The sequence below is a fragment of the Postia placenta genome (genome assembly GCF_002117355.1).
Source record: "Postia placenta MAD-698-R-SB12 unplaced genomic scaffold POSPLAscaffold_7, whole genome shotgun sequence".
NCBI classification, from domain to species: Eukaryota; Fungi; Basidiomycota; class Agaricomycetes; order Polyporales; family Adustoporiaceae; genus Rhodonia; species Rhodonia placenta.
This window is the reverse complement of record NW_020169838.1, coordinates 1,779,591-1,802,750: the sequence shown is the minus strand read 5'-3', so window position 1 is coordinate 1,802,750 and position 23,160 is coordinate 1,779,591. Positions and strand designations below refer to the sequence as shown.

General features: G+C 55.5%; 5 protein-coding genes across 5 annotated transcripts in view; 1 reads left to right on the top strand and 4 right to left on the bottom strand.

Moving 5' to 3' along the window:
* Nucleotides 1-678, bottom strand: part of POSPLADRAFT_1143270 (hypothetical protein) — a gene marked incomplete at both ends in the record, with an annotated part of 1,501 nt that extends 823 nt beyond the window's left edge. The window contains 2 exons of the mRNA XM_024485539.1: nt 493-545; nt 593-678. Of these exons, the coding sequence (XP_024339196.1) occupies nt 493-545; nt 593-678 (139 nt within the window). The remainder of the gene's footprint in view (nt 1-492; nt 546-592) is intronic.
* A 1,508-nt stretch (nt 679-2,186) lies between these two features.
* Nucleotides 2,187-7,002, top strand: POSPLADRAFT_1142925 (hypothetical protein; the record flags this gene model as incomplete). Its single annotated transcript, XM_024485493.1, has 8 exons — nt 2,187-2,597; nt 2,668-4,099; nt 4,154-4,387; nt 4,426-4,502; nt 4,555-4,619; nt 4,677-5,032; nt 5,083-5,337; nt 5,399-7,002. The coding sequence occupies 8 exons, from the start codon at nt 2,187-2,189 to the stop codon at nt 7,000-7,002; spliced, it is 4,434 nt and encodes a 1,477-aa protein (XP_024339195.1).
* Nucleotides 7,003-9,603: 2,601 nt separating this feature from the next.
* On the bottom strand, nt 9,604-11,580 carry POSPLADRAFT_1142511 (hypothetical protein; the record flags this gene model as incomplete). Its single annotated transcript, XM_024485438.1, has 6 exons — nt 9,604-9,636; nt 9,808-10,006; nt 10,076-10,656; nt 10,692-10,755; nt 10,797-11,296; nt 11,500-11,580. Coding segments are annotated over 6 exons (1,458 nt in total), but the record flags the coding sequence as incomplete, so codon positions are not given.
* A 1,518-nt stretch (nt 11,581-13,098) lies between these two features.
* Nucleotides 13,099-19,174, bottom strand: POSPLADRAFT_1143848 (hypothetical protein; the record flags this gene model as incomplete). The annotated part of the gene is made up of 18 exons (XM_024485625.1): nt 13,099-13,320; nt 13,613-13,740; nt 13,799-13,837; nt 14,091-14,128; nt 14,220-14,441; nt 14,735-14,863; nt 14,987-15,131; nt 15,264-15,426; nt 16,015-16,290; nt 16,506-16,583; nt 16,704-16,928; nt 16,981-17,050; nt 17,101-17,277; nt 17,334-17,360; nt 17,431-17,773; nt 17,831-18,004; nt 18,131-19,031; nt 19,082-19,174. The coding sequence occupies 18 exons, from the start codon at nt 19,172-19,174 to the stop codon at nt 13,099-13,101; spliced, it is 3,450 nt and encodes a 1,149-aa protein (XP_024339193.1).
* Nucleotides 19,175-20,253: 1,079 nt separating this feature from the next.
* Nucleotides 20,254-21,580, bottom strand: POSPLADRAFT_1046733 (hypothetical protein; the record flags this gene model as incomplete). The annotated part of the gene is made up of 8 exons (XM_024479106.1): nt 20,254-20,359; nt 20,389-20,458; nt 20,531-20,622; nt 20,665-20,778; nt 20,918-21,057; nt 21,126-21,253; nt 21,432-21,454; nt 21,501-21,580. The coding sequence occupies 8 exons, from the start codon at nt 21,578-21,580 to the stop codon at nt 20,254-20,256; spliced, it is 753 nt and encodes a 250-aa protein (XP_024339192.1).
* Nucleotides 21,581-23,160: the final 1,580 nt, after the last annotated feature.

Below are 23,160 nucleotides of genomic sequence, written 5' to 3'. Positions count from 1 at the left end.
CACAGGTCGCAAAATACCTCCTTAGCCGCGAACTCCGCCCGGGTCGACGTCACAATTTGTGCGCGATTGTCATCGTCCACACCCTCCGCGGCAGCCTCCTCCCACTGGGCGTGAGCAACCTGCCGATGCTCCCGCGCATCGGCGAGGTGTTGCTCTATCAACCCTCGCAATTCGTCCAACCTCCCTTCGTTCCACAAGCGTATACGACGATCCCGTTCGTCGTGCAACGTTCGCCAGGCCTGCCCACGCAGGACGGCCTCCATCTGCTTTGCCGTGGCATTAGCAGGGTTGAAGTCGAGGGGCGTATTGCATAGCGCCTTGAGGAGCAGCGGGTGAGAGCGGAGGGGCAGGTGCGCGTCCGTGAGGACATCGGGGGGGATGTCATGATGGTCTGTGGGCCTCAGAGGGTGGACCTGAGAGGGTATTAGAGAGCCCTCAACTGAGGGGTGGTCTTTAGCAATGTAACCCGGCGTCATTGAAACATGAACGTACGCTGGCGATGCAGATATGCACGCCGGTTCTGAGCCCTTCGGCTGGCCTTGATGCTGCACGCTTGGTTAGCAAGGGATAGGGCGGGGGTTAGTAGCTATACCTTGGAGTAGCTGCATGAGCCTGTTTGCGCCTTTTGGTGGCAAAGGTCTTGTCTGCGGCAGTGAAGTATTTGGCGCCTCTGCCCATGGTGGCAGTAAAGCGTACAAGGAGCCCTATGAGAATCTAGTCTGCCCCAAGGGTTAGACCGTGCATCTTATGCTTTGCCCAGAGCCTTTCAGAATGCCGCTGGTGTCCAAATGTACCCAGGCGATGTGCAAGCCCGTTGGCGAGCAAAGTGCGCAAAATTGGAGGCATTGCGAGCTCAAAAACAGCCTGTATATGACTTGCAAGTATGTTTTCGACCGTCCTGCAGCTCGATCAGTGGACCCTTATTCGCACGGGGATTGGCTGCAGCACCAGGTACCGATCACCGAGGAGCATCATAGCGAGCACCGAGGAGCGCTCAATGTATGGGCACCTAACGCCAGTGCAGATCCCTGTCACGAACCTTGACCATACTAAATCAAGGCCGAAGAACCATCAATGGTCCGTAGTAATCGGATCATCCTGCGGTCCTGGGCAGGGATCCTTGGGCTCGCACGCAGGTCGTATACACGTAAGAGTCCAATGTGAGCTTGGTGAGCTTGCTCACATTGGACTCTTACAACTAGCTTTTGCAGGAGGCCACGGCCGCCCAGAAGGACTGGGGGCCGGCACTGATCTCCGAGGGGGACTGATCTCTGAGGAGCGCCACACGGGCGCCTAGGAGCAGCGCAGATCGCTCAGGGCACCCTCGAGCAGACCAAATCGAGCCCGAGGGGCTGCCTGAGACCATTGTCCTAAATGGCACGCGGTTATGCCGCAGGACCGCTTGGCACTTGGGCCGCCTGCCGTGTGGCCACAGTGGCCATACGCACCGGCAGGGCCATCTGGAAAGGCAAGCCGGGCGGCATGAGGCAGATGGCCGAATGCTGACCGCGGCATGTCGGCGCCCGATGAACGTTCGATTAATAGATGTCGGTGTACACATTGTTTTTGACATCGCTGTACGCTTGACGACAAAATAACTACAATCACATTGATAATGTCTAAGGTGTGCTGCTATTTCTGCTACGACACAGAGTACTACACTAGCGCCACTCATCTTGCAACGATGTATCATAACACTATTAACTTCGGATGTTACCCCATTTACCTCACGGAGAAGCGAGAGACCCTCGGCCAGACCATATCGAGCCCGAGGGGCCGCCCAAAACTATTTCCCTAAATGGCGCACGCTTGAGGCAATGGGCGGACTGGGGGTGCTGACCGTCATAGTTGACGGGCCGCACGTGCCCTCAGGGTGAGCCGGCGGTACCATCCGCTATTCTGATGGCGGATCACCTCCCGACGCATGTCATTGGTGACATGCCCGGAGTTGAAGCTGGCCTCAACCCTCGCCTTTGCGATCCCGCCGGAAGCCTTCACTCGCTGGGGCGGCGAGGGTTGAAGTGATGTGAGCGGGGAACTGCGCCGAGGGAGTCAGAGGGATGCGAGCGGGGAACAGCAGTGAGGGAGTCAGAGGAACCAAGCAGCTGGGCGCATGCTTCCCAGGCATACCAAATGGGGTAACACCGAGGAAGCAGGCGACTGGATATCAATTCGCTGATCCCTGCATGAGGCCCAAGCCATCCAAATCGGGTCACACGCTTCCGTTCTGTCCTCTACCGTCCTCTTCGACGTCCTCTAGAGCTCGTTCAACGCCATGGCCCTCCCTCTTTCTCCTCGTGATCCTCATCGCATTCACGCCCATGCTCCCACCTGATCCTGGGCAACCATCTAATTCCTCCCGCCGTGTCTCTCCACCTACTGCCGCCTCCTTTTTTCTTGCTCCCACGCCCAATCTACCCCGACTCTCTCGCCCTTTCCGAACTCCCTTAGACCATCTCCAAGAGGCTTTGCAACACCGCGCACGACACCCAATCTCACCATCGCTGCCCAGGCCAGAGGTCCCACAGATCGTGATCAAGCAGGAGGAAGTGCCGACGCGTTCAGAGGACATTGGAGAACTGGGATACTTCATTCAGGTGAGTATCCAATGTCATACAGCGGCACACCGCGCTCCATGCGTCTCATACTAATCAAACCCCACCTCAGATGCGACAGCGCGTGAAGACCAGCACACCGCCTGGAGCGCGGTCATTGCGCGAAGACGCAGATGAGGAGGCCACACCGCGTGAACAACGCTCTTGCGAGGCACGAGACACGGACACTGCCCCGACCACCCCGACTCGCCTGCGCACGGTAATCAAACCGACTGGTAAAAGCACCAGCATCAGCCACAGGGCCCAGGCACGCCGCGCGCAGCTCATGCCGCCCCCAAACCCCGAGCGCGAGGGCGATGCGATGGCTGCCGCTCCCGAAACCACCGGCCTCCATTCTATGGAGTTGCGGAACACTACACCCCAAGTGCAAGAGGAGTGCGCCCCTGCCGCAACCATCCGCGGTGAGCAAGAGAATCCCTCTTCCACCCCAACGTCCTCCGAGCCTCCCGCCCAACCCGGAGGGTCCATCGCGCATGCAGGAGGCTCCCAGCCCATGCACTATGTGCCAGCACCACGCACACTACGTGAAGACATGCTGCTGTACCCATACCACGCAGCACCCTTTGCCCCCACCCATTACGGTGCTGCCGGACTCGACCCCCACAACCTGAACATGTACTACCACCCGTCTCCGTACCAGAACCTGGCGGCGCCGCTGCGCTCGCGAGCCCCATCCAGTGTCTCACATGCAGACCTCGCAGGACCCTCCGCAGAGCCCCTTGCACCTCCCTCCAAAGTGGCATCAACATCCTCGCGAGTCGCACCTACAGCCCCGCGCTCGCGAGCGTCCTCCAACGTGTCGCATATCCATCCCACCGATCCCGCTGACCCTCTGCGCTACAAAAGCGCCTTAGCCCCCCCCGGTCCAAGTGACATGCCGGGCTGGACCGTCCTCCAGGTGGCGGATCCCCAGCCCCTACTTCCACAACGGCAAGCCCTTCCTCGCAGACCCTTAACACCCCCTCCTAGCGACAGCCAGCCCTCCAAGAGGGCCCTCGAGCCCACACCCAAGGCGACGAGTACGCAGGAGGACCCATCCACGGATGTGCCTAGCGCGCAGCAAGCGGGCACCGCGGACAATGCAGCGGCAAATGCTGCCGGTTCCCCTATGGATGAGTCTGGCGACAATGTGGTGCATGACACCTCCCACGATGGCAGCCCGGAGTGGGATGAGGTGCCTGGCATGTCGTATGAAGAGGCCGCAGAGGCTGAAGAGCAAGCCCTACAAGAGCAAGCCGACGACGACGTGTTCGGCACCCCAGGGCGACTCTCGGACGACGTGCGCCAGATCCTGTGGACAGGGTTTGCCAAGATGAATACCATCGTGGAGCAAGTCAGCAAGGACTCTGGGCTGCCAGCGGTGCGTGTCCAGGCGATGTTCGGACAACAACACGCCCGCGTGAACACCGCCCGCAACCACTGGAACATCCACGGCCGCTACTTCAAGATGAACCAGGTGCAAGAATGCAAGCGTCTCGGCCTAGGTAAGTACAGGGACTTTGCATCCCTAAACAGATACTAATGCGAGCCTCGCACAGATGCTCCTTTGGCAGATACCGTCGAAATCCGCTCCAAGACGTACGCGCTATTCAAAGAAGCGCACACCGACATCTGGCGCGACATCCTCGAGACCTTCGAGGAGGTCGAAGTGTGGGCGGCGAATCACACTGTCGGCCAGCGCAAGCGCGACTTTGCAAAGGCAGTCGCCAAGATGAGGCAGCTCGTAAGTGCCTACATCATGAGTGTCGCGCAGCCCACTAACCACCCCCTCAGTGCGACAACCTCGCGCTGTGATACAACTTCTCCACAGCATTCCTGATGGCAGGCAATCTCGTCAATACGGACACGGGCCTGGCGCAGCTCTATGAGACTGCGACGGCAAAAAATGTAAGTTCCCGCTGGTTACATTGGGTGCTTTACTGACTATATAATTTCCCAGTTTCTGAGCACCTATCTGCGGGGCAACGAAGACACATCCCTCGCACACTTCAAATCTTATTTATAGTGAGTGTTTATGTATATCTACAACGCAACATGGAGCTCATGTTTTACATGGCGCAGTCATCAAACATCCATGGGCATCCTCAACGAGGCGAGCGAGAACGGCGACGAGGACATGGGTGGACCGAGCAAGCCCAGCGGCCCCGCCATTGCAGCATCATGCCAGCAAGGCGGCGCACCTTCAAAACAACACCCCGGACCATCCGAGCAGGCCGCTGGACCATCCAAGGCATCCACGCAGGTCCCAGGACCATCGAAGCAGGCTGGCGCGTCCTCCAACGAGGGCACCATCAAGTCACAAAAGGACTTAGACAGGCGCAAGTTCGGCCTCGAGTTCCTGCACCCGGATTGGAGGAAGAAGCTCTCGTCGACAGACAAGGCAGGCGTCATCAGGTTCAACGTGAGGGAGATGGAAGGTAAGCAACTCACCTCTCAGTGAAGTGGCGTCACACTGACGATCAGCCAGTGGCCGCCGGTGGCCCTTGGGAGCGCAAGTATAACAACCTGTTCCCTTGGAACCACCATGCCGAGCTCTTGGTTACTCAAGGGCTCGTGTGGAAGAACTACCCTGATGACGTGCGCTGGCCAGGCGAGGAAAAAACCGGTGGCCGCAACAAGGCCAAAGGGATCGCGGAGCTGTCCATGCCGGAACTCGACCAAATGATCGAGGGCCTGGTGGACAGGGACTACCCTTTCGAGTTCGAGAGGGTCGACAAGGAAGGTGAGTATCTACGTGTTCTGCTCCCTGTCGCCGCCAGTGCACTGATTGCTTTCCTACATAGCCCTGAAGAAGAACAAGCTGCCGGTCATCATCTGCACACCCCCGGCACACGACGCCACGTTCAAGCGGGCGCGCCACTACTTCGCCAACGGGACAAGCGACCGCAAGGGACCCCCGAGGCGTGAGGCGCCTGCCTCGTCAGGAGAGCACGGTGAGAGCTCGTCGCCGGATACCGATGAGCTGAGCAAGGACACGGCCTCGGCGGCATTGTCACCCGTGCAGGCGCCTCCGCCCAAGGCCTCTCTAACGAGGTCGAGGGTCGTCGAGGTCGTGATCCGCAAGTCGAGGACGAGCCAGCCAACCACCGCATCCAAGCCGATCGACGTGGACGACAGCAAGGACGACGACGCCCCGGTGAAGCCGCGAGCGGACAAGCAGAAAGCCATCAACGTCGAGGACTCCGAGGACTCCGAGGATGAGGACGCCTACCAGCCTTCGGAGGGGACCCCCACCCCGGTGAAGCCACGAGGGGCCAAGCGGAAGGCGCTCCGCAACGGGTCCGACACCGAGGATGAGCCCGAGGACGGCACCAAGAAGGAGCCAAGCAAGGGCAAGGGTCCCAGCAAAGGCAAGGCCCCTGCACGGAGCACCAAGCGGAGTAAGGCGAGCGCGGGCAGGAGCGATGTCGAGCAGCAGTCGACCCCTCGCATGCCCGAAAAGCCCAGGGCACAGACAGCCAAACACCCCGCACCACACCCGGTGCATGCAGGGGCCCGAACGCGCGGCGGGGCTATGGATACCACCACAAATGAGCAGTGCGACGTGTCCACAGAAGCTCCTGCCCAGCGTCAGCGCCCCGCCCGGCATCTGCATGAGGATGAAAGCTCGCCAGAGCACGCGCCCCCCAAGCGCCGCCATCGCCCTGCCACCACAGAAGGCGCCCCCACGGAGGGCACCCATGACCAAGAGCATCACCAGGAGGCTCCCGCCCAGCGTGACAAGGACGCCCCGGCCGAGCTCCACCGCCCACAGGAGGGACGCAGCAAGCGTGTGCACGCGCCAGCGCCATCCAGCGGCACAGCTGCCCTCCCGCCCTCCCTCCTGCACCAGCGGCTGGCAGTCTATGACGACGAGGACGGCAATAGCACAAGCACCGCTGGGGCTAGCGGCATGCTAGGCCATTGGATGTTCCCTCCACCGGCGCCCTTCGCACACGCGCACGACGCGCCACCGGGATACGCACCACCGGGATACACACCGCGCCCGCGGCCAACCCTCCCGCATGCCCCCCGGTATGCACCGCGCGGCTGGCCAGTCGACAGCCAGACTCTGGACAGCTACGAGGTGATGGACCCACGGGATGCAGGACACTATTACCACCCACTGCCCCCTCAGTTCCGCGCACCCGAATTCCGCGCGCCCGGCCTCATGACGCCCGACGGCACCTACATCCCATCGGGGAGGGTCCACCCACATTTCTACGAGGATTTCGGCCAGGCAGCTGCATTCGCCGACGTGCCTCAAGGCATGCCATATGCCGGCTTCGAGGCGGCTGCCCCGCCTGCTCGTAGGATGCCTGGGACAGCCGGCGCACAGACAGCCGGCGTGCAGAGCCACGACGAAGGCGAGCAACGAGGCGACGCCGGGCCCTCCATGCAGGCTTGATGCATTTCGCAGGTACCATCATGATGTATTGTCAATCTTGTGTACAATGTACTCGCTACCCAGGCCCTCATCCTGCTCTTGTGTAAAGTACTTCGTAGTAAAAACAATGATATTGAGAGTGATTATCGTGTACTACAGGTGTGATGTACATAAATTACTAAGTACTAGTAAAAGGAGCGAATGTGCACTCCCATCAAGACAGGCAACAAATGCCATTCTAGGGGAGGATGAAACATTTGTCTTTCTGTTCTATTCCTTGTACTACTAGCGCCCATACTGGCGCCTGTCTTAGCGCTCACCCGCAGGTTGAACATTATGTAGCTTACATAATGGGGTCCGTGCGCACTTCGTACTCGGCATTGTACCACTACATTTCTTTCTTCACTAACACGACCACATAGACACAATGGTCCGTGCGTAGTCGGTACTTGTATAAGTAGTTGTACCATTAGTTGGTCGAACTCTAAGTTCGACCTGGTTATTCATTCAAGTCTCTGCTCCTCTTCGCTTGGGGCAGTGGTCATTCTCGACTTCCTCGCTTGATCTTCAGGACGACGTACTGTCCATAAGTCCTCGCTCGTTGTCTACGAGTCAGGCATCGGTATAGGAGTATAGACCGTTGTATCAGAGGATGTTAGAGACATAACATGTGATGCAAAGGACTTGAAGCCTCATGGAGTAGGGTCGGCGTACCATCTGCGTACCATCTCAGGATGGTGGCGACGAGGGCACCTAGATGGCGATGGGATGCCCCTATATCCTATTTGGGTTACAGTGGAGGGGATCCCCTCAGACCCATTTCGCACCACCCCTAAGGGGGTCTTCTTGACGTTGACAGGTCCTGCCTGGGGTGGGTCCTCAGGAGGCACCAGTGTCCAATCGAGCGCACAATGAGTTGACTGCACAGCAGCCAAGTACGCAGTTGGGTGTGTCCGCTCGGAGATTGCCCCCAGTTCCCCGAACGAAGCGGACCTTGGCAGCCGAGTCACCTCGACCGCTAGGATTTTTCCGTTCCCCTTTCTGTACGTCCCGGTCCGGCATTGGGACTCAGTGCCCTGTCTCCGAAGATAAAGGGTAAAGTGTACTTGATGAGAGTCGAACTGGTGGCCAGTTGGACAGGTTTCGCCCACGCGATGGGTCTCATCAGGAGGCTTAACCGCTGCCCCACCCTGACCGTTGAAAGTAGAAACTACTTGGCACTTATCGCTCAATGCCGCCCGGATTCCCTCATTAGGACGAATTCCAGACGAGACTGGATCAGCGTCATCTGCAGGCTGACTCGTGGACGCGGCTTTCAGGTACAGTAACACGTTTTCCGCTCTCAATGCTGCCACAGTCTATCAGTCCGAGCATTTCTGATCCACCTTTCTAAGTTGCTGCAAGTCGACACAGCGCTCGACGCTCGACGCTCAGCACGCGTCGGCGACACGATGTCTATAGCGACTTGTTCTTGCGCGACGCAGCCATCGGACCTTTCGTCAACGGTGGAGCCCCAGTCCAGGCGTCCACGCGAGAGGTCGTAGTCGCGGCGTATGCAAGACCTGCGCGATAGGTACTGCACATCCGCTCACCAGTTATATGTCATGCTAACCCTGATGTATGCCGTTATAGGTTTTCCACATCGGACGTCCAGACTATCCTGTCCACGCGGGTCTTGCCGAATCCCGCGGGAGGCAGAAGATTAGTGAACATTATCACTGCGAGTGCGCGCCTCTACGTTTCTTGTGATCCCTGAATAAACTAATCATGTTTCCAAGAAGTCCCCACTGAAACAGTTTATCAGGCTCCCGAAATACAACCACAGTGAAAAGGGCAAGGGCGGTGAGTCGGGAAGCGCAACAGCATTACGAACCCGCATGCGCGACCGTCGGGATCGTCCCTCGACCACTACCAGTGTTCGCAAGCTAATAATGTATCGAAGGGATCTTAAAATGTGCGCACGAGTTTGCTGCTTTCAGACTCGGAGATATGATTGAAGTACTCACAACTCTGTCCGTTCAGCTGATTTCCACCCACGGTTTAGGTCCGCAGAGATATGCCCCGTATATTGCGGCTCATGCAGCGCTGCGAGACATCTCGAGCGATCCAGCAAGATGCGTGGCCGCTCAGCATATACGTCTCGCGCGACCATTGGTCGCTTCATCACATGCAGCCATTAGAACGGAGCTTCTGGCGCCGGATCACAACCGCCAATGCCAACGGCTCTACTGACAAAGTGAACGATGCGCACCCAACATTCCCCTTTGCGTATAAATACGTTTTGTTGTGCACTACCCGCTGTGGTCCGACTAGCGTATCATACGGTACTAAAGTGTCGATTATGTGCGTGCCCCAGAACGTATTTATTCGTTGTCCGATTCGAAATAATACTGAACTACTTCTGCTGCGTGTATAGCCATGAGGACGATGTCTCAGAAGTCCAAATGTGAATTTACGATACGACAGGACATGTGTGGAAGTCCGACCGAAACAGCAATATCATAAAACAGACGGCACCTGGCCTGAACACCTACACCTTGAATGCCGCTGGCGTCTCGCCCATCCACTTCGTGTGCACGGATACGCACGACCACACGAGCATCCGGTTGCATCGCAATGAACTCACTCTAGGATCATTTGTTGGTCATCCTCGAGCTGTATGCGAATGGGATAGGGAATGACCTGATGCATCGGAAGGCACCCACCTGAGAAGAACGTATCCATGCCGCTGCGCCGCCTCTGTTTCGGTTGGGAAAGATCCCCGACGACACTTTAGACGTATGCCGATGAGATAGACAGTGGAATGATGCAGTGCAAGGCACCCACCTGAGACGATCGCTCCCGCCCCGTGTGCGCCGCTATTGCTCCAGAAGGTGCTCCACCCTCGAAAGCAGGAACTTCGGCGATTTCTACATTTCGTCTTTTGGCTTCCTTTCTCACGCAACGTCTCCAGTCTTTGATGTCACAATCCCAAATTAATCCGACCCTGACATCGGGCATCGGGAGGTCTGCAAATACTTCAATCCTATAGAAGACTACATCAGCAATATGGACCATGTTATTGTCAGTAGCGCATGGGTGAATCGATACACACCCTATAATTTCTCGTTTATCGAGATCAGGCAAGCAAGCCTTCATAGAATACGCCCACTCTTTCATCTTTTTCTGATGTACATACGGCTCGTCGAGTTCCACACGTATGCGTACGTGCACGAGGTTGTCAAAAACAGGAGATGAAAGCACGGTATCCAATTGACAAAGGATGTCGCTCAACTCTCCTCGATCGATCCATGAGAACCAATGGATACAGATGTCGACAGAAGAGATGCATGTCGATGTGACGTGAGACAGCATCTTGCACGCACCGATCCAGAACACCTTGGGATCAGGGATTGAAGATATTAATCCGAGGTTTGTACTTGATTCGCGACCGGATGGGGTGTCTAGCTGTATGCGAAATACTTGACACCGCAAGTTCACAGTAGGATGCTCACATCGGTCTTTAGGATATCTGAGGTACGGATAGTGTCCCAGAAGATCAGCTGTGCGGAACCTCAAGCAAAGATGAAGATGCTCGAGTGATGGTGCCGCATGCTTGACCAATTCATTCGTAGCGGTGACCACCGTATCAGTCTCTCGTGAAAAGAATATATAGCGGCGTGGATCTTTGTGATTCTGAGGGGATAGTCCATCTTGATCAAGGAACGAACAATATCGGCAACATGCTGAGACTGAGAAGTCCCGCATTCCACGACGATGTCGACTGGTTTTAGCCTGGGATATGCGAGCCACCTGTAATTATCATCTCCTTGAACCTGTCTTCCGCGCATCTTAACGTGAGGGACGCAAGTGATGGGAGCGCACGCAAGAGCCGAGCAATGGAGAAGAAAGAGAATCTCCACCAGATGGATTCTTCGAGCTGCAAGCGGCCGACCGAGCCCCACGGATATACGCAAGGGGAGCTGTTACAGGGCCTGCTCACGGCAGCCATAAAATCAAGGAGCTCCGTATAGCACGACCATGCAGTGAGAGTGAACGCAGGCCTGAAGCGGCGGTCAGTTACAATAGCACCCAAACGGATTTCCTTCAGGTTCTTGGCTTGTGGCAGGAGGCGGAATCTGGAAAGCGTGCGAGAGTCGAACAGAAAGGAGGATTCGGCGAACTTGACATCGCAGAGTTGGAGCTCTTTGAGGCCCGGCAGAGCAGAGACGAGGGCGCCAAACGTGACGATAGATGGAAACGTGACGTCGTCCAAGGCGAGATGCATAACCCAGGCGAAGCGGGACAAATTTCGAAAGACGGCAGCATCGGCGGTCTATAGCGACGACGGCCACGACGCCTTCTCGATGAACAGCGTCCCTATCCGAGCCCATCTGCCTGCGAACGTCGACGCAAACGATGCTTTGTGGGGGATCTTCCTTGTATTAGCTCCTCCCACAATAGAGACCGAATGCGCTCTCAATAGCCAGACCTTCAGGCCCTTCGTTGCGTTGGAAGACATTCCACGGCACGTCTAACCTCTGCACCGTTCCTGAACGTGAACGCCGACCAGAACGTTGTTCCACCGATGTATTGCTTACTCCACTCCGCAAAGACCCTGCACACGGCGGCACATACTTGTATTGCGTCATGGTCGCCCCTTCGCGCAAGCTCGTCGAAGACCTGCAGCCAGATTTCTGCAGGCAAGGAAGGTCCTTTCGTATGCTGTATTCTGTCTCAGTCCTGAACGGCATGAGTCTGACACATGACCTTACCACGATGATCATAATAGGCTTCCTCAAAACTCGCATTCCAGGTGCTCTCCACATCTCTGCCATCTCAGGTATTCGAAGGCTTCGCCTTGATCGTTATCTCAGGCGGGGGGGAGGGGATCTGGGACGGCTGAGACAAGACTGAAAACTGAGTGGAGGTGCGCTGTGATGCTCTCCAGCAAGCTACCAGTATATATGTGGCGGCTCCTGCATCGCCGTCTTGTACGAGAGTTTGACTGGGAAAGAGCTGTGGTGCTCGAGGGCATATTCCCCGTGGTCCCCATGCATGTTCAATCCGATACTCAATACGGCGGAAGTCAGAGACTTTGTATCCGAGACATTTTCGTCTGCTGTGAATCTGTCCGCATGTATCAGGCTACCATTCTCCCATATCAAGGTAGACCACTTCTATGTAGCCATGCAGCTGCTTCATGGTGTCTCCGCACATTCTCAACTACACGCCTTCAATTGCAGTCAGTATGACAGGGGACCTCATGTCCATCCCATCAACCCCGTGCGTGTGGTAGAAATCACGGTGCACCGCGACAAATATCAGCGCGGCCAGCGTCGGACAGAACCCGAGCGTGAGCAGAGAAGCTGCGACCGGCGCGGACAGACGGGCAGCTGAGCGTGACAACGGTTGAGTGGAGCTGCGATGCTACAAGAAAATGTATTATGGTCTCGGTTTGTACCTCGCACAGCCAACCTCTGTAATTGGATGATCAAACGAGGATCAAGCTGCGCACTGCCTTCCTCCTAGGTGCGTACCTCCGCATAGCCTCATTGCGAGCACGTTCCTCTTAGAACTCCCCACAGAGTTCATCTCCGTGCGTTACGAACCGCCTGACATTCATACGAGGGTTGTCCTATTTCGAAACGAAGTACCGCGAGCAAATATCTTGTGGTCAGGCAGTGTACAGTGCTGGGAACCGCGGCGTCGTTCCGCCAGTATATCATGTTACACGCAGAGAGCGCAGAATCTGGTAAACTTTAATGCTCGATCAGGCATGTCTTTGCCTGCTGCGGGACAATCTAGCTGCGGCATCGCGTGCACTTTACACCGCGAGTGTATACGTCCAAGTAGAAGCGCCTTATAGCAGTTGCTTAGGCTCACGATGTGCAGCGATGCACAGCGTCCGTCGACTTTCGCCCGACAGGGCGGCTAATAGCATGTGTTCAGCAGAATGGAGGACAAACTTTCCTCGCGTGCTCAAGGCGCTTGAAAACGACTGGGCGAACAAATTCGAAGGATCACAAGCAGGCTGGCGCCCAAGGTCCATGAGCGACGCCCCTCAGATAAGAAGCCTGACCGCCTCAGATGAAATGAACGGGGTGTACAAAGACGCACATATTGTGATGTAGTCAATTATGCGTCGAGTGTGATGTAGCATTTAGAATCTGCAGCCGGAGCCATAGAGATGAGATAGAATCCAGGAGCGGGGACATACCGGTGTCGGAATGCGTGCACAGCATGACGGTCGCAAGAGAACAATTCCCGGGTTGAAGACAGTGGCGAGGCTGTATTCGCTTCATACTTGCTCAGCGAGATTCCTCCGTACAGTAGGAATGTCGGTGTCCCCATCATCGTCTACGTAGAAACAACGAGCATTTGAACACATCAAAACAAGGCAAATGAATGGGCATACCATTGTTGTCGTTGATCAGTGTTATACTGCATTAGCCAGCGTTCCCTTGACTTCATGTTCGGTATAATCGATGGGAAATGTGTCAATATTTAATGCTCCAGTCTCCAAGGTCGACGGTGAAGTTGACCGTAAAGTCTCTATTAGTGTCCGCGGTGTTTGCAAACTGTAGTCAGCTTTTAGAGACTCAACGACGAAACTAGTACAGTTCGCATAGGTCTTGGTGTCGTCACGAACGTTTTCGGCCATATCTTTCGTGTCCCAAAACGTTCCACTGAGAAAAAGCGGTCTCCGTTTTGACCAAGGGGTAGTACCTAATTTGATAGATTGAAGGTTCGCGTTCGCCGAGATATCAAAATAATGGGCTGTGAAAATGGATAGTAAGTCTTACGCACTCATCCGGAATCAGGTTAATAGACGTACGTCGGGTTTCAGGCAGCAAGCAGGGCATTATGCGTACACCTACAGCGTGAAGTATAAGATAGCCCAGTGGTGGATTAACGCTCCTAATCACCTCGTTAAGAAGAGCCTCAGATACACGTGGTACGGGAATAAATAGGAACAGATAGGATGAAGCAGAGATCTCTGTCACTATGAGGGGGCAGTCCGGATCAAGCAGTGCAAATTTCGGGCAACATACAGACAATCGCGAGTCTCGTTGGAGCACTTCGGAACCTCATGGACTCACCCCGGAAGCACGGGCACCACGACTCACAGAGTAGCAAGCGCAAGCAGTCAGACCATGCTGCCAACCTGCCAGAACTACAGTCTACTTGATATCTATGTGGTCGATTCCTAGGTTTTTTGCCGCAGCCCGATAGAAGTCGGAAGTCGAAGAACGTACGCGACTACAATAGATGAGTAGATCTGGGGAGCTGGACGTCGCAAAGCTGGAACATCGTGAGCAGAGACGAGGGCGCTGAGCGTGACAATGGGCGGGAACGTGACGTCACCAAGCTGGCGATCGAGGCGGATCAGATCGGGGTTGGCCCGGAGCGGCGGCAACGCCAGCGCCTCCCTCGGCGTGAACGATGGAGACTTGGCGTTCTTCTCGTGTAGCCTCTGTCTTGACGCGCTCAATAACTTCTTCGTTCTCGGACGCTATGCTCTCCTCGGGCCGTACATGTGAACTACACCAGCGTGCACGACTAACTTGATTCCAGGGTGGCACAAGAGAAGGCGCGTTCCTATACATTCCTGGTGCGCAAGTACAGCACACTGTCCAGCTCTCAGCCGTTTAGCTGAAAGTGGGGGGCAATGCGAATTGGTAAATGACTCAAGGCATTAAGCGTTGATACCACGTTCTCACCGGTCGGCGCGCGGACGCAGTGGAAGTCGTGCGATTGCACGCCCACGCACATCAGGCAGACTGCGTGTCCTTCAACGAACAGAAGGGGCGCTGACTTATGACTTTGCATAACAGGATTGCCGTCGTTAGAGTTTAAGACTGGAGGGAACGCGACCGGTTTCCCTCGCTCGACTTCGGGTCTGTGCGATACTCAGTGGACCCCCTGCTGGGACAACAGAGCCAGTGATACGGTGCAACACGGCCTCAGAGTGTCCCAGTACTCGATCGCCTCGCACGTTGACGTCCCCAGTTCAGATTCTCACCGCGTACCATCAATTCTGCGGGCGGTCGCGCCGTGATAGCATGTGCGCTGCCGCGCTCCTCGTGTCTGTCGCGACATGACATTCACCTTCGACATCTCTCTGTTAGCCGATGCGTTCAGGTACTGCACGACGTTCCGTGGCAACCCTTGAGGCGATTTTGCGGTCAGCGATTCAGTCCTCATGCATATACTGATATCATTTCGACGATGATGGCTTGACGCGGTCGCTGTCTTGCAGGAAGCTGAAGACCTCGACACTGTACGAGGGCCTGCCGCACCTCTTGTGAATGATAAATGGAATGCGGACGTTGGGTCATGTCGTCGTTTACCCGCATCATGGTCCTTGTCGAGAGAGCTCTTCTCAGAGATTCCCAGCACACATTCTGTGTGACTCCCTTGAGGTTCGTCCGCGACCGGCCTGAAGATTTGGTCCTCCGGCCACTTGCCCTCATTTCATCAAGGATATGTTAAGGTGCGTTTGTCTGCGCGTCATGCGTTAGTAGGGTCGATTCTTCAAGAATAGACAGCGTGAGCATATAGTCGGCTGCAGCGTCGCTCGACGTCCCCGGAGGCTTAAGGCGTGCGAGCGCCACAAAACGCCCTCGCGTGACGTGGTTGATCCCCCCCCCCCCCCCACAGTCGTGGGCCCTATGTCTGTGTCAGCAACGCGACGACATGGCATCCCAGGGTTCCTGGTCGACCTTCATAATCGGGTCACGCATCAAGACACCAGACATTTTGCGGCAGGCTACTTGACGATGACGTGGCAAATAGCCTACGTCTCCACGCGATACGCTCGACCTCGTCGCCGCTTCTGCCTCACGGCCTCGACCGAGAGTGGGCCACTCTTGGAGAGACTCAAGACGCGGCGCGGCGCGCTTCTGGACGACACGAGTGCAGACCCTTGCACAGATCTCTGATAACTGAACCTCCATTGGTGGCACCAGGCCTTACGCTCAGGATCTCGGCCTGCTCGCGCAATCACGCTGGCGCTGCTTCCAGGCTCAGAGATATGATTTGCCTACTCACAGCTCTATTCGTTCCAACCGATTCCCACCCGCGGTTCAGGTTCACAGGAATATACCCCGTATGTTGCGGTTCACGCAGCGCACCCCGACATCTCGAGTGGTCCAACGGGATGCGTGGCCGCCTAGCATATACGTCTCGCACGCGAACAATGGACGGCGCGTCTGGCGCTAGGACGCGATCACCAACACCAAGGATCCTACTGACAAAGTGGAACAATGCGCACCCGATGTTCCCCTCTGCATTCGATGCTACAGATATGTGTTGACTGTGCACTACCTGCTAAGGTCCGGCTAGCGTATCATACGGTATAAGACCGTTGACTGAGTGCGCGTCCCAGGATATTTGTTGATTTGTTGTGTAATTCGAAATAATTCAGAAGTATCTCGGCTGCGTATCTTGCCATGAGGACGGAGTCTCGGAAATACAAGTGAAAATTTACAACACGGCAGGAGTCCAAGTCAGCCACCGGTAGCATTGCATAGACTACACACGGCCTTTACGCCTATGCCTCGAACCCCGTTGATGCCTCGCGCCTTCACTTCGTATGCCCCGCCGCGTGCTGTGACCCCCTACACACGAACGCATGAGCATCCGGCTGCATCGCAATGAAGTAGTGCTTACCATCATCCACCGCTGAGGGGGTGCCTGCAACTCTGGCTCTGGGTCGCGCGCTGTGACCTCCTACGTACGAACGCATGAGCATCCGGCTGCATCGCATTGAATTGGTGCGTACCGTCATCCACCGCTGAAGGGGGGGATGCAACTCTGGCTTTGGGTTTACGCCACGGCAGGAATTCGAGCCGAGCATCGATATCATGAAATAGACGACGCATGACCCGAACGCCTCTGTTCTTAATAATCCCCTTGACGCCTCGCACCTCTAGTTCGTATGCACGACCACGCGCTGTGACCTCCTACGCACGAACGCATGAGCATCCGGCTGCATCGCAATGAAGTAGTGCTTACCGTTCTCCATCGCCGAGGGGGGGGATGCCTGCTACTCTGGCTCTGGGGTTGATTGCCAGTCGCCTCTTGTCTGTGTGCGAATTAGATAGATAATGGTACGATGCAGCAGAAGGTACCCACCTGTGCCTCCACGTTGTGTATGCCGCCATTGCTTCAGAAGGTGCACCACCCTCAAAAGCAGGAACCTCGACGATTTCCACATTGCCATTCTGGTCCATCCTGCTATCATAACGTCTCCAATGCTCTATGTCGTCATCCCAAATCAATCCAAGCCTGACATGGTGGCTGGCACGGCCCCTGGCATGTTGTCAGTGGTCGCCATTATTTCGGGCATTGGGAACCCTGAAACTTACTGGGAGTCTTTATCATGTAATTCAATCCTTTTGGAGATTACATTAGTCAGATGGTCAATCATTATTGTCAATAGCGCACGGGCGAGCCGATACACACCCTACCATTCCCTGTTCGTGGAGTCTAGCCAGGCATGACTTCATCGAGTGCGCCCACTCTGTCATCTCTTCCACAAGCAGAGTGGAAGGAACTTCCACAGATATCAGCACGTGCACGAGATTGTCGAAGACAGGAAGTAGAAGCACGGTGTCCAATCGCGAAAGGCCCTCGCTCAACGCTCCCCGGTCACTCCGTTCCAACCGTTTGAAACAGATGATGAGGGAAGAGACGCATCTCGATGTGACGTGGGACAGAATCTCGCGCACGCCAAGGCAGGATGCATCGCAGCCATAAATGCGAAAGGATGTGGGGTTTGTGTTTACAAAGAGATCACATTGACAGTCTATAAAGGGTATAAGCAATGCGCGGCGCCACAGAGAGACCATAGTAGCAGACTCACAAGCATAAATTGAATTATGCTGATCTGGTGGATAATATTCGCCGTATCTGTAGCCTTCAAGAATAAGGCCAAGGTCGTCGAGTGACGGTCCCGCATGCTGAACCAATTCATTGATGGCGGTGGTCACCAACGTATCGGCCTCTTGTAGGCAGGGATATACCGTACTGTCGATTCCTATAATTGTGAGGGGATAGTCCATATCGATCAAGCAACGGATAATATGGGCAACATGCTGAGGCCGGGATGTCGCACAATTCACGCGAATTGTGATTGGTTTCAGCCTGGAATGCGCAGGGATACCTGTAATCTCAAGGTCCGCAAGGATTCTATCTGCAGTTGCAAAATCGAAGAGCTCAAGTGATGGAAGTGCGCGCAGGAGCCGGGCAATGGAGGAGGAGGAGAATTTCCACCAGATATTCTCGTCGAGTCGCAAGACGCGGACCGAGCCCCATGGGTAAACGCGAGGGGATCCGCGACAGGGGTTGCCCACGGCGGCCATGAAAGCAAGAAGTTCTGTATAGTACGGCCACGCAGAAGGATTGAGGACATAATCGCCGTCATCGGGCATGGCACCCAGAACGATATACTGCAGGTTCTTGGGCGATGGTAGCAGGCGAAAATCGGAAAGCGTGCGAGGGTCGAATAGAAATGAGGATCCGGAGAGCTTGACATCGCGGAGAATGAGCATTTCGAGGCGTGGCAGAGCCGAGACGAGGGCGCCAAATGTGATGATGGATGGAAACGTGACATGATCCAGGATGAGGTTGGAGATCCTGGCAAAGCAGGAAAAATCCTTGACGACGGCGGCATCGGGGGCCCGTAGCAATGACGGCCACGACGCCCATTCGATGGTCATCTCGTCGATGCGGACCCAATTGCCAGTTGCGAAGAACGACGCGAACGATTCTATGTGCGGGATCGCTTTTGTGTTCCCTCTTCCCCTAATAGAGACCGAATTCACCCTTGGCCAGGCCATCAGCCCCCTGCTTCGAAATTTTTTGCGCGCACGATAAACATCTCCCTCGTCCCCGAACAGCAACATCCGACAGAACCCGCTTTCCTTGATGTATCGCCCACTGCACTCCGCAAAGACCCTGCACACGTCAGCGCATGCTGCTATTGCGTCATAATCACCCCCCCGCGCAAGCTCGTCGAAGACTTGCAGCCAGGTTTTCGCAGGCAGGGAAGGTCCTTTCGTATGCTGTATCCTGTCTCAGTCCTGAACGGCATGAGTCTGGCACATGACCTTACCACGACGACAGCGGAGCTCGGCCGTCGCCTTTCATGATATGCTCTCCACATCCGTGCTTCCATAAGATTCGAAGGCTTCCGAGTCATCCTCATTGTTGTCTCAGGCGCAGTGGGATTTAGGACGGTTGAGAGACAACACTGTGATCTCAGTGGAGGTGCGCTGTGATACTGTCCCGCAACCTACCAGTGTATATATGATGGCTCCCGCATCGCCCTAGTATCCGAGAGATTGATCGGGACAGAGCTGTGGTGCTCGAGGGTATATGCCCCATGGTTCCCACGCATGTTCAACTTGGTATCATACACAGCGGAAGTCAGAGACTTGAAACTCAAGACAATTTCGCATCCCATGCGTCTTAGCGGCGCGTGCATGTATCAGACCGCTACTTTCCTATCTGCAAGGTACAGAACATTTCTAAGTTGCCACGCGGCTGCTTCATGGTGTCTTCGCACATTCGCGACCACACGCCCTCAATTGCAGTCGGTACTACAGGGGACCTCGTGTCCATCCGATGAAATCCATGCGAGTGGCGATCATTATGGTGCACTGCAGCAAGTGCTAGCGCGACCACGCCTCTGGCTAGAGTAGATCACCCTCAGCTAAAACAACGCGTGCTGCGATGCCGCACGTCTCAGTTTGCACCTCGCATAGCCGACCTCTGGAATTTAATGACCAATTAAGGCTGAACTTGCGCACTGCCTTCATCGATCGCCCTTTGGCGCTGTTCTTTTGATGCTGCACGGTTTGCAATATAGACCACAGGCGTGTACCTGCAATGTGCGTGCCGTGACAACAGAAGCAGACATATGCTCGTCCGAGGTCTGATGCATGCTATCTTGACGCCGAAGAAGGTCCAGAACTCGGCCGCTGCTGTAATACATGGATCACAGGTGCGTGCTTCCACCTTGCCTTAACGCAAACACGTTCCTTGTCCGACAACCGCACCATATATTCATCGCCTTGTTGTGGACGCCTTCCATCCGTGTAGACGCTGTCGCATTCGCTTACCGGATCCAACATGGAACTGGCCCATCGATTGTGGCAAAGGTATGTTCCTCCACAGCTTCCTTTCCGAGTCATCTACCGGAAGGCGCTCTACCAGGCCTCTGCTTTGTGTATGATAGCGTAGCAGCTCCGTCTCGTAAGTACATCGCAGGTGCGTGTTTTCCGGTTATTCGTTCGACATCTGATGATGGATCTCTAGCGCAGCCTCTGTCTTGACGTGCTCAGCCTCTTCGTTCTGAGACGCCATGATCTCCTCAGGCTGTCCGTGTCCGCTACACCGCCATCGGAAGCCTCAACACACAGGGCTGCATCCTTCCGTCGCTTCATAATCGTATCCCTGACAAACTCGGCCAGGAGTTGGAGCCTTATCTCTGCAGGCGAATGCACATTGCACGCTACCGGCTGCCATCCGTGACTGGCTCTCCTACATCATAGGTGCGCACCTCTATGTTCCGTGAAACGCGGGGTGCTTCTGTCCGCATTCCATGATGCACGCAGTGAGCCGCGGGACAGTTTGGCCGCGGTGCCACGCGCACTTTACGACGCGAGTGGGTGCGTCCAAGTAAAAGCGCCTTACAGCGGCTGCTCTGGCTCACGACGTGCACCGATGCGCGGCGTCCGGCGACGTTCGTTTGACAGGCTTATTTGAGCGCGTCCGGAAACGCCCCCATGCAGTACGAAGATACTACACCTGTGAGTTATTTGTCGAACGTGACCTAGCATTTGAGGATGGACATGCAACTTCATTGTCGTGTAAACGTTACCTAGGCCGGATCGCCCGGATCTGCAGCTGGGGCCATATGAGATTCAATTGAGGAGCGAGGACATACCGGTGCCGGGGTGCGTGCACAGCAACACAATTGGAAGAGGAGGAGGTCAATGCCCGTACTGAAGATGACGGCGAGGCCGCGTTCGCTTCATCCTTGCTCAGCGACATCATATATGAGGTTGTCGGTGTGCCCGTCATCGTCTATTTGTAAATGATATAAACACATGGGCGTTTGACCACATCGAAATTAGGCAAGTAAGCGGGCATACCATTGTTGTCTTTGAACAGAGTTCAACTGCAGTAGCCAGAATTTCTTTGATGCGTAACCCATGGGCGATGCTCCAACGCTCGAGCGTCCAGGGGCTCCGGCGAAATTGACCAGAGACTCTGTTGGCATCTGCGGCGCCTGTGAGCTATAGACCGCTCTCGAAAGCAGGATTCTCAACGATGTGTACATATAGCTCCTGGTATCGTCACGTTTCTTGCCATTCCTTTTGTCGTTTCAAGGCATCCCAATTCTGAGAACAGGCCGTCAATGTGTCGCAATGTGATAGACGCCGGGTATTAACACTGACCTTGGTGCGGCATACTGAGTTCGCTGGCGACATGTTATGCTCACAATCGTCAACCATTGTGATACATACCCAAGGATATAGTGCTTATCAAATTCATAGACGACAATCAGAACTTGGTGAACAAGCGCGGCGTCCTGCGCCTTTGCCATGAGGACAAGGGGTAAGTCGTGGGAGACTGACCTTCGACCAGTCCCCGCTCAAACAAGTAAACCCGAACCTGATGCTAGATATGTATTTTGTGTTTAATGCAAGATAGAAGCTCTAATACATACTCAATGTACCGCAGAGTCTCTGTGCCGACCAAGGGGTAGTACACCAAGTGGACAGATTTGAGACTTGTATTCTCGGAAGCATAAAAGTGATAGGCTGTGGACGCTAGCGGTAAGCCATATGCGGCCATCCGGAATCAGAGCAGTAGACGTACGTGAGCTTTCAGGCGACGAGCGGGGTATTACGCATACACCTACACTATGAGCTTGAGCACCGTGAGCAGAGATGAGTGAGCGTGACAATGGACGGGAACGTGACGTCGCCAAGTTGGCGATCGAGGTGGTCAGATCGCGGATGATGGCGGGGTCGGCCCGGGGCTGCGGCAACGCCAGCGCCTCCTCGATCTGCCTGCGAATCTCAACGCGAACGATGGACACTTGCCACAGTCTTGACGCTCTTCTTGTGTCTCCTCTGTCTCGACGCGCTCGTGACATGCTCTCCTCAGGCCGTACATGTCGGCTACACCAATGTTGGAGGCCTCCGCACACCGCTCTGCATCCTCCTGTCGCGTTATGATCGTATTCCTGGCGAGGTCGGCCAGGACGTGGAACCATATCTCTGCAGCAGACAAGTGCGTGTCTCAGGCTACCGGCTGCCATCTGAAAAATACTCTCCCAATATCATAGCTGCGCACCTCCATGTTCCATGTTCCGCGTTCCGCGTGTATTGGTATATGCCTATCTAGGTGCTCTGTTAACCGGAAGTAGTCTCTCAGGTTCACAGATGTGTAGCGGGATCCGGCGTCTGTCGGTCCGTTCGACCAACAGGCTTTCCTTAATATGCATCCAGGATTGAGGGTTCAAGTAGACGACTATGGGTTAGGCGACATACAGTGTTATCAGCGCGCATGACTGACACAATTCTGGTGTGGGACAAGAGGGGGCGCGCAGTACAGCGATATCACTGTCCAGCTCTCAGCCGTTAGGCTGAAGGTGCGGGCAATGCGAAACGGTAACTGGCTCAAGGCATTACATGTTGATGACACGTCCTCGCCGGTCCGCGCGCGGACTCAGTGAAAGTCGTGCGATCGAATGCCCACGCACATCAGGCGAACTGCGTCTCCTTCAACGCACAGAAGCCGCGTCGACTTAGAATTTTACATAACAGGATTGCAGACTCTGGAGCTCGGGACTAGAGTGAAGGCCACGGCTTCCCTCGCTCAGCCTCGGATCTTGCTAGGACAGCAGAACTATGTGAGATGGTACAGCACGGCCCCGAAGTGTCCCAGTACTCAACCCGCCCCGCGCATCGACGTCCGAAATCCACACGCCCACCGCGTACCATTGAATCTGCGAGCGGTCGCGCCGTGATAGCGTGTTATGTGCTTCCGCGCTCCTCGTGTCTGTCACACCAACGGGACATGTCATTCACCTTCGACATCTCTCCGCTAACCGATGCGTCCAGGTACTGTACGGCGTTCCGCGGCAGGCCTTTCAACGATTACGTGGTTAGTAGTTCG